The 10,365-nt window shown below is 40.2% G+C and overlaps 1 protein-coding gene across 1 annotated transcript; it reads right to left on the minus strand.

The window, feature by feature from the left end:
* Positions 1 to 6,502: 6,502 nt before the first annotated feature.
* PCDHB1 (protocadherin beta 1) lies at positions 6,503 to 8,956 on the minus strand (the record flags this gene model as incomplete). Its single annotated transcript, XM_081134845.1, has 1 exon — positions 6,503 to 8,956. The coding sequence occupies one exon, from the start codon at positions 8,954 to 8,956 to the stop codon at positions 6,503 to 6,505; it is 2,454 nt and encodes an 817-aa protein (XP_080990971.1).
* Between the last annotated feature and the right edge of the window lie 1,409 nt (positions 8,957 to 10,365).

The following is a 10,365-nucleotide window of genomic DNA, read 5'->3' on the forward strand; positions in this document are numbered from 1 at the left end:
GCTCAGAGGGAGCGCATTTGAGTGAGTCCGTGCCGGGCCCTTTGAGAGGAGCTTCTGAGGCTCCCGCAGCCTCTGCGACCCTCAGGGACAGTCCTCACTGGTTTCACAGCCTGAAATTGAGGGGACATCTCTTCCTGGCCATGGAGCCCTGGGCTGGGGGCCTGCTGTGGGGTTGAGACCTCTCGCTCCTCGGGGAAACCTCCACCCCAAGATGTTCCTCCGGGGTTTAAACACTGGCACCAGGTGTGGGCCTGTGGCCGCGTCTCCAGGATTCAGCCCCGATCCGCCCGCGTCTCCGCCCCTCCTCCCGGTCTCGGTGCTTCTTCAGTTCCCTGGTTGTAGGGCTTCTGTTCAGCTGGATTTCAGGAGGTTCTGAGTGACGGTTGTTCTGTATTTTAGTTGTAATTTTGATGTGGTTGTGGGAGGTGGCAGGTGCAGCTGTTAACTACGCCACCATCTTGTTTCTCTCTGGTCATGTCATTTTTATCCTTCATTCTATTAATGTGGTGTATCACACTCATTTGCATATGTTGAGCCATCCTTACATCCCAGAGATAAATCCCATTTGGTGTTCTGTATGATTCTTTTTAATGTGCTGTTAAACTTGGTTAGCTAGTACTCTGTTTAGGATTTTTGCATCTATGATCATCAGGTCAGGGATACTGACTTGTAGTTTTCTTGTGATGTCTGTCTGGCTTTGGTATCAGGTTGATGCTGACTTCATAAAATGAGTTTGGAAATGGTATCTCCTATTTTTTGGAAGAGTTTAATAAGGGTTGGTATTAATTCTTCTTTAAGTGTTTGGTAGAATTCATTCATGAACCATCTGGTCTTGGCTTTTATTTGTTGGGAGGTCCATAATCTATGATTATTCCAGGGCTGGTCATGGAATAAGATATCTGCAGCCCATCTAATTTGCCATCTTACAAGAACCAGAATCATTATTATCTTTCTCATTGCTCCTTTCTGGCTTTCCCTCCATTCTCTTCTTCTGGAACTTCTATTGGGTCTATGTTAAGATTTTTCAACCTATCTTCCAGGTCTTATGTGGCAGTTTTAAAACCTGATTCCAAGGTTTTTTGACACTCCTCTATTAAAAATGTAGGACCTATGCTTAAATCTTGTCTCTGACTGCTTGACTAAAGTCAAGAAATATGATAGAGGTAGTATTTGCTCTTGGACCCCAGCCACCAGGTTGTAAAAGAGAACAGACTATAGAGAGAGGCCACATGCAAGTTCTCTGGATGACTGCCAGCATCAGTCATGACAGGGAAGTCACCTCCAGATGATACCAGCTCATAACCACCGTGTCACCCCAGTCTTTGAGGCTTTCTACCTGAGGCCTCAAACACGATAGTGCAAACAATCCGTCCTCACTGTGCCCCCATTGAATCCCTGACCTATAGAGTCCACAAGCATAATAAAATGGCTGTGTTATGACACTAAGTTTTGGGGTGGCTTGTCATTTGGGGGTAAATTTCATTTTTAAAATTTCTGATAGGTTATGTTTATATCCATCTGTTTTTTTATTTCAGTCTCTTATTTTTTAATTCTTTCATAACAATAGATAACTATAATATTTTTTACTACTCTTTCATAATTTGTATCTTTTTGTTGTGTGCTACTGATGAGTTTCTTAGTTATATACCAGTTTACTAGCTTGTTCTTCGATAGCTCCAAGCCTAAATTTTATCCCATCTGCTGAGGTTCCTTACATGACTGTATTTCATTTTTTAAATTTCTAATAGACTATGTTCATATCCATCTATTTTTTTATTTCAGTCTCTCATTTTTTTTTATTCTTTCATATTTATTGTCTATTTTGTGGGCAGAACTCCTGAATTCATCTCTACAATTATCTTTAAGTTTTATTTATTCAAAATGTTGTCTTCTTTTCACTTGGTCTCCCCACCTATGTTCATCTACTAGGCCACCCACATATGCTCTGGAATCAGGCCTTAAACAGAAAACAACTATAACAGAAAAATACACAGACATGACAGAAAGAGCAGTATATTTATTTATTTTGGAGAATTAAATAAAACCAGACCAATTCCATTTCTTATATATCTGTATGTCTAATTTCAGTATATAAATCTATTTTAAATAACTTTTCTATTATGTGTACCTTATAAATATATAAACATGTCTACATAATTAAATTTTTCATAGTTTAATATCTATTTAATAGTTTTATGACTGTATGGAAATTTAAAATCAAGTTAATGTAATTTTCATTTAAAGTTAAAACATCATTATAAATAAACCTCACCAAGATTAAAGAAACTTTGCTTGTTAAGATAATCTAACATATAGTGTTACAAAGAAATACTAAATTTGATCAAAATGTGTTTATGTGGATAATTCCAGTCCTCAAAATCTGCTCTTCATTCTAGATAAAAGGGTTCGCTGAGCAACAAAATAATGATAATACTATTATAACCAAACTAATAGAGTAAATATCCATGAGTCCATATACTAGAAATAAAAGAAATAACTAACTAAATAATAAATAGGGGAGAAGTAACACGTTTTCCTTACAGAAAAGTTTCAATTAATGTGAAAGAAATCAGGGAAATAGAAAATTGCCATTGGAATGGCACAGTACTAATTACCACAGGAAATATCCAGCATTGGATATTAAAATTAGTGAGCAAAAGCTTAAGCAGAAACATGATATTTGCATAGTTTCAAAGTGTCTCTTCCCACAAATTTATTAATTACAAAGGGAAAAATAGTCACTTTACAGTGAAGAAACTTGGCAGATATTATCCTAACCAAGTGATCAAGATTAAGACTACTGAACTGTTCACTTAAAAACAGTCAACGTGGCAAATTTTATGTTGTGTTTTTACCACAGTTAAAAGGGATTAGTATCACCAATTAATATGACATATTTACATCATGTGCCCTTGATATGCAGCACCGAGAAGGACACAATATCACTCCTGTGGCATTTTCCCCAATAATGCGTAACATCAATCTAATCATTAGAAAACAAAGACAATCTTAAGTTGAGGGACATGCTCAGTTAACTAAACTTATTGTGGTAACCCACTTCACAATATATGTAAATCAAGTCATTATTCCGTATACCTTAAACTTACACAGTTCTATATGTCAATCACATCTCAATAAAACAGAAAAAAATTGAGGGACATAGTGCAGATAACTGACTAGTACTCTTCAAAAGTCTCAATGTCATGAAAGACAAGGAAAGGTTAAGGAACTATCATGGGGGTAGAAACTAAAGAGACAAAACTAAATGCAGTGTGGGATCCTGGATTAGATCTTTGAAAAGAAAAAGGACATCAATGAAAAAACTGGTAAAATCTGAATAAAGTCTGTAGTTTAGTTAATAGAATTGTACCAAGGTTAATTTCTTAATTTTGATAACTGTGCTATGGTTAGGTAAGGTGTTAACATTAAGAGAAGCTAGGTGAAGGGTATATGAGAACTCCATACTATTCTCAGTTTTATATCTAAAATTATCTCATAATAAAAAGTTTCAAAAGAGTTTAAATTCTTAAAACTTCCAGTGGAAATGTAGATCTATGTGTATTTCAAAGTGGCATAGGTAATTGAAGCAATTTGTCCAAACTACTGAGATATTTTTTATTAAATATTTATCAGGTTCTTTTTATACAGGAGCACTTCCACGCATTTGAATAAATGCAAATAGTTCTAATGTCACTTGAAATTTAGGGGAGAGTAAGTGTCCTAATTATTTCCATTCTTTGTTTTAACTTGCTGATGGAAACCTGGACTTAATCTCAGCTGGTATATAGTTCTCTCCAAATACAAATGATTCACATCATACTCAGCAAATTGATACAGAGAAGTTCTTAGTTTTTAATCATCAGGTACAATTGAAAATTTCTTGGGAACTTTAAGTCTGAATAAAAATGAGATTAGATCATCATTTATTCCAGTAGTTCTCAATCTGAAGTCAGTGGCAAAATTTTCACTGGTCTAAGGTGAAAATGAAAAAATAATGGAAAAATACATTTTTCATAAAACTGTGTTGTTTTTTTAATTCAAAGGATAGTTCCTTTATGAGATTATTGTCTTACCATTTATATTAAAATATCATTTTCTTTATAAAATAATGGTATGAAATGATAGGTTTAAAATTTTTTAATTTAATGTTCATACATGGAAAAGTAAAAAGTTGACAGATCTACATCTCCTGTTCATTTTGTGTGTGTGTGTGTGTGAACTTTACTGCTGTTTGAAATTCAGTCTTAAGATCACTGATCTACACCATTTTCTTATCATTGACATCAAGCCAGGCTCTATTAATTGTACTCACATCGATAAATGTAATAAAATACAATTATGTAATCAAATGCAGTTAATACAGTGGCTTTTAGTTAATCGTGTTTTAACTAATTACTACTTACCCATAAAAGTTAATTCTATGTCCTTTCTTTCTTAAAGCCTCTGATTTCAACCTGCCTTTCCCAAACCTAACCCAGATACCCTGGAACACAAACCTGTTCTGTTTTGTGCAAGAAAGACCTTTACTCCAATGAGCAGAATTATATCTCAATTTATGGAAGGTATTTGATATTGATAAGAAAGATAATTTGTTGATATTCTGCATTTGCTTCACCTATTCTCAAAATATTAAGGAAAATATTAAAGTTAGGATAAGTTATATCAACTCTGCCCTAAGCATCTCCAATATTTTTAAAATAACTTAGCACTAATTTTTAGTATATCCTGGCCACTAGGTCAACCACCAGGTGGTACCATTAGGTATTATAATTCCAAGAATAAGGCTCATATCAATAAATATGATCTGGTATAGTTCAGAAATATTTTAAGAAGTACTGTTCTACCCTTGGAATTCCAGGTACAAATATTGTGCCCTCCTGTGCAGGACATATTCTTGTGGGTCTGAGTTTACACACATTTGTATAAAATAAGGCACAGAATTAGAATTAAAACCCATTAAAGCAGAATCTTTTTTTTTCCTTTTTTTTTCTTTTAAATATTGATTTCTTTAATTTTAGAATGAAAGAACTTAAAGTAGTTTATGAAGGCAAACAGTGATGATTAAGAAGAAGCCCAACTTGTGTCCCTACTCCATTTCATTTTATGAATGATTTGCTAGGAAATAACTCCTTTGCTCGGTTTCCAGGTCATTCCTTTAAAATGTTCAGAGGGGGAAATGGCTTAAAATCTAACCTGGTAATATATGAAAATGTATTTTCTTAAGGTCAATTAATTGGTATTAATGAATTCTTTTTCTTTTAATTTTGTAGTTGTTCAATTGCACTTGTTAGCTACAACAAGCTTAATTTATTATTTTTCTCATCCACTCTTCATTCCTCATTCAAATAACTGCTCTCTGATAAGGAGTGGGATAGACATCTGTGTATAAAGAGAGATTTGGGACTTGCCTAAGGCCTCAACCATTAAGAAATCTACATCTAACTTAACTTTTTTCTTTTTCTTTTCTTTTTAAATTAAATCTATTGGGGGTGCCTGGACAGCTGGTGTGGCTCAGCAGTTGAGCATTGACCTATGAGATCCAGCAGATCAAGGTTCAATTCCCAGTCAGGGCACATGCCCAGGTTGCAGGCTCAATTCCCAGCAAGGGGGGTGCAGGAGGCAGTTGATCGATGACTCGCTCATCATTGATGTTTCTATCTCTCTCTCCCTCTCTCTTCCTCTCTCTGAAATCTATAAAGACATATTTTTAAAAAATCTATTGGGTTGACATTGGTTAAAAGATTATATAAGTTTCAAGTATACAATTCTATGATGCATGATCTGTATATTACATTTTGTGCCCACCACTCAATGTCATCTTCTGTCACCATATATTTGGCCCTCTTTATCCTTTACTACCCCTACCTCTTTCCCTCGGTAAGCACGATACTGTTGTCTGCATCTATGAGTTTCAGTCTTATATCCTACATATAAGTGAAATCATATGGATCTTGGCTTTTTTTGACTGACTTATTTTGCTTAGCATAATATGCTCAAGGTCTAGCCATGTCACAAATGGCAGTATTTCATCTTTTCTTAGGGTTGAGTAGTGTTCCACTGGAGAACATTCCTGAACTGGGTTTCTTTAACCTTATATCTGCCGTATACGCACATTTGCAAATAAGTCAAATCCTTTATTTTCTGTACCCTTCCTCCCACCTGATTATCTGTGAGGACCACCATTCACCAGGCCTCTGCGTGATGATGAATCAGCATGCAAGATGTTGATTCCAAGATATCTCCACTCATCAAGGGACAAAAATCTAGAAATTTCTGAATAATGATAAACTGCATTTCTGTTTCTCAAACCCAGTTGCTTCCTGATACTACATCAAAACTAGAAGCTAGTTTTCTCCCTTATACATGCACACCTTTCTACTGGAAAATAATTTAAAGGTAAAACAAAAGGATATCTTTATGGAACTAAGCATTTCTAGGGTCACCACTAATGAACTTCCAGGTGAGACATGAATATTGGGTGCATACAGCTCATGAATATGAGCTACATATAGTCATTAGGTACTCGGGCACGACCCTCTGACCCTCGAGACCTATTCCTATCAGAATCTGCTGGTAAACTGGAGCCAGCCTCTGGTTTTACCTCTCCAGTGCCATTGGGGAAGGGAAAGTTGGGCATAAAGCGCTTAAGAAACCGGAACTCACTAGTGCCAGTGCCTGTGGCTGAGCTCATTTCGTAGGGACAAGGCTGGGATAAAGATCCATTGGCTCCTCGTACCAGGTGGTTAGGGAAATTACAGTCATCATAGAAATGCTCTTGAATTGTGATCTTTTCTCTATATTTAATTTTCTGGTAGATGTGTATAATGGAGATCACTGTGACAGACAGGAGAAAGAGAAAGGAAAGCACAGCCAGAGAAATGACCAAATATTTAGTGGATGGGTTTACCATAGTAGTTTGCTTGGATGGGTCCCGGAACTGCAGAAAGGGCTCGGAAAAGCCATCTACCAGCAGGATGTTGAGTGAAGCAGTAGTGGAAAGAGCTGGTTGGCCATGATCCTGAACAAGAATGATCAGTCTCTGAACCATGGGGTCTCTCTCAGATATCTGCCTCAGGGTACGGATTTCCCCATTTTGTTGTTGAACAGAGAATAACCCAGAGTCACTGGCCTTAAGTAGATGATATGAAAGCCAAGAATTCTGACCTGAGTCACCATCCACAGCCACCACCTTAGTCACCAGGTAGCCTGCCTCTGCAGATCTGGGCACCAGATCATTGCAGGGCAAGGTGCCATTCTGCAGTGGGTACAAGATCATTGGGCGATTGTCATTGTCATCCAGGACAACCACTCGGACCATAACCTGGTTACTCAGTGACGGGAAACCCCCATCAGTTGCCTTTATCACAAACTGAAAATCTTGAATGGCCTCATAATCCATGGTTCTCAGTGCATAGAGCTTCCCATTGTCCGAATTTATGGAGATGTAAGCAAAGACCGATAGATCTCCACTTTTTGGAGGCAGCAGAGAATATGTTACTTGGGCATTCTCACCCAGATCTAAATCCTCAGCATGGACTTTGCCAATAAAAACTGCAGGGCTGTTGTTTTCCCGAACAGTCAAGATGTAGGAGTCTTCCCGAAACACTGGGGGATTGTCGTTAATGTCAGATATTAGCACCTCTATTACAGTCTCTGTGGACAGACTGGGTGGTCCAGTATCCATGGCAACAAGGGTGATATTATAGCCCGAGACCTCCTCCCGATCCAGGCCTCTGTCAGTGACCAGCGAGTAAGCATTCCGGAATGTAGGTTTCACTGCAAAGGGAACGTCCTCTCTGAGGAAGCAGGTGATTTTCCCGCCCACTCGAACGTCCCGGTCTCGGAGAGAAAAAAGGGCCACTACAGTTTGTAGTGGGGAGTCCTCGGGGAGGGGGCTGGACACAGAGGAGACCGTCACTTCAGGAGGATTGTCATTCACATCCACCACTTCCACCAGGACTTTGCTGTGGGCAGAGAGGCCTCCTCCGTCGGTAGCTTGAATGTCAATGTCGTATGTTTCAATCGCTTCAAAATCTAGGGGACCTCTCAGTCGAACCTCTCCATTTTCAGAGTCAATCTGAAATGTCTGGAGAATTGCTTCTGAGTTTTGAGCTAAGGAGTAGGTTATCTTCTTGTTGGAGCCCTCGTCTAGGTCCGTGGCAGTCACAGTGACCACCAAAGAACCATTGGCGCTGTTTTCGGGTACCTGGGCGCGGTACACCAGCCTGGAGAACTGGGGCACGTGGTCGTTGACGTCCAGGACCTCCACGCGGATGTGGGCGGTGCCAGACTTGGGCGGGGACCCGCCGTCCACCGCGGTGATTGTCAAGTTGACTTGAGGCTGCTCCTCTCTGTCCAGCGGTTTATCCAGCACCAGCTCGGCGTATTTCGGGCCGTGGCTGCGGAAGCGGGTGTGCAGGTGGAAATAGGCGTTGGCGCTCAAGGTGTAGTTTTGGAGACCGTTGAGGCCCACGTCCAGATCCTGGGCGCCCTGCAGAGGAAAACGCGAGCCCAGGGGGGTGCTCTCCGGGATCTTTAAAAGCGGCTCCTTGTTTGGGAAAATCGGGGCATTGTCATTGATATCAAATACCCTGACCTCGGCGCGGAAGGACTGCAGGGGCTCCACCAGGACGATTTCAAAGTGCAGAACGCACGGGTCGGCTTTGCCACAGAGTGACTCCCGATCCAGTTTCTCCTTCACGAACAGATCCCCGGTCCTGCGGTGGAGCCGGAAGTGCAGCCGGTTGCCCTCGGAAACCAGCCGCGCCCCGCGCGCAGCCAGCTTCCCCACCTCCAGCCCCAGGTCCTTCGCCACGTTAGCCACAAACGAACCGCTCTCCATCTCCTCCGCCACCGAATAGCGGATGGTCCCCGCACCCGCCGCAGAAATGCACAGGAAAAGGACAAGAGACCCCACTTGCCTGCTTTGCAAGAGTTTTCTGCGCGCAACAGCCATCCGTTCTCAGGAGCGCACTCTCTGCAGCAGCCGCCACCTGTTGCGGATAAACTTTCACTTTTCCGCCTACAGGTTCTTGCAACCGGAGCTCTCGGCTTTGCTACCCTCAGTTTGCTACCCGAGCCCGGTGAGCTGTTTTGCACTTGAAAGAAAATGTGCACTCCCCAGACTATCGAATGTATTAATAGGTATGTTCTCATTCCAGAGAGTTAGGCAGAGGTTGAAAGTTTGTTGCCAAAGCAACGGCAGGCTCGCCTTGTAATTCCCTTTCAGAAGAAAAGTCCTTGGGAATTGAGAAGCCAATGGGGATTCTCGCTCCAGCTGAAGTCACCTTTCTGAGAGCCGGCTGGGGCCGCGGCAGCAACCTGAAAACCGAGGAGTAAGCTACTCCTTACGCTCCACACAGTCCGCCCAGAGACCAAGGGAGAGGCGAAAAGATCTTGCAGTGCCTTCTGGATCCCCAGCCAAATGGATGGGGGTGGGGGACGATGGCTCGGATGAAGTTATCAGTAAGACAATGAAAGGGGACAGACAGACGTTATCTTTCAGGACCCTGGGACCCTGAAAGGGGAATTGGCCAACTGGCCTCTTGATTTGCACAAAACCATTCTTTTCCCCAGAACACTCAAACGCTTAGGAAGCAGCTGGCTTGCCACTTAAATGACTCTATGGCAGTATTTATTGTGTATGATTTCTATATATACTGGCACTGTGTTAAGTGATTTACATTTATGATCTAATTTAATCCTTGCAATAACTCTATGACATACACATTATCATTTTTTTTTACAGACAGAGAAACTGGGACTGGAGAGATTTTGTCACTCCCCAAGATCCTCTACCTAGTAAATATTAGAGAAGGAACTCATTTCATTATTATCTGACTGTAAAATCTATGCTCTTAATCTGTACACTATTCTGCTTGCCAAAAATATATAGTGGATAAGTTAAATGAAGGCAAATATTTGGTTTTGGATTTTAAAGTAAATGGAACAATAGACTATGTACATATAGGGTGTTCCCCAAAAATATATACACACACTTTAAATAATTATAAAGGCAGTGTTTATTAAAATACATTTCATTTTCAAAATTGAACTATCAGCTGTTAAAGTGTGTATACATTTCTTGGGATACCCTGTATATTGTGAATGACTCGAAATTTGGCAGATATTTTTGGAGAGTTTCCTTTATAATTATAGGATGCTTGAGAATGATAAGGCACCTCAGAAATATGAGGTCCAATCTCCCCCTCCTTTTTTTAAAAAAAGAAAAAACTAAGGCACAGATGCTGAAATCACTTGCCCAGTTTGTACAGCTACTCATGGCAGTATAAGAACTGGACTCTCTCTTCTGACACTCTGTCTCATGCTCATTAGCAAAAGCATTTGGTGATTCCCCATTTGTGC

This window comes from Miniopterus schreibersii (genome assembly GCF_964146895.1).
Source record: "Miniopterus schreibersii genome assembly, chromosome: 4".
Classification (NCBI taxonomy): domain Eukaryota; kingdom Metazoa; phylum Chordata; class Mammalia; order Chiroptera; family Miniopteridae; genus Miniopterus; species Miniopterus schreibersii.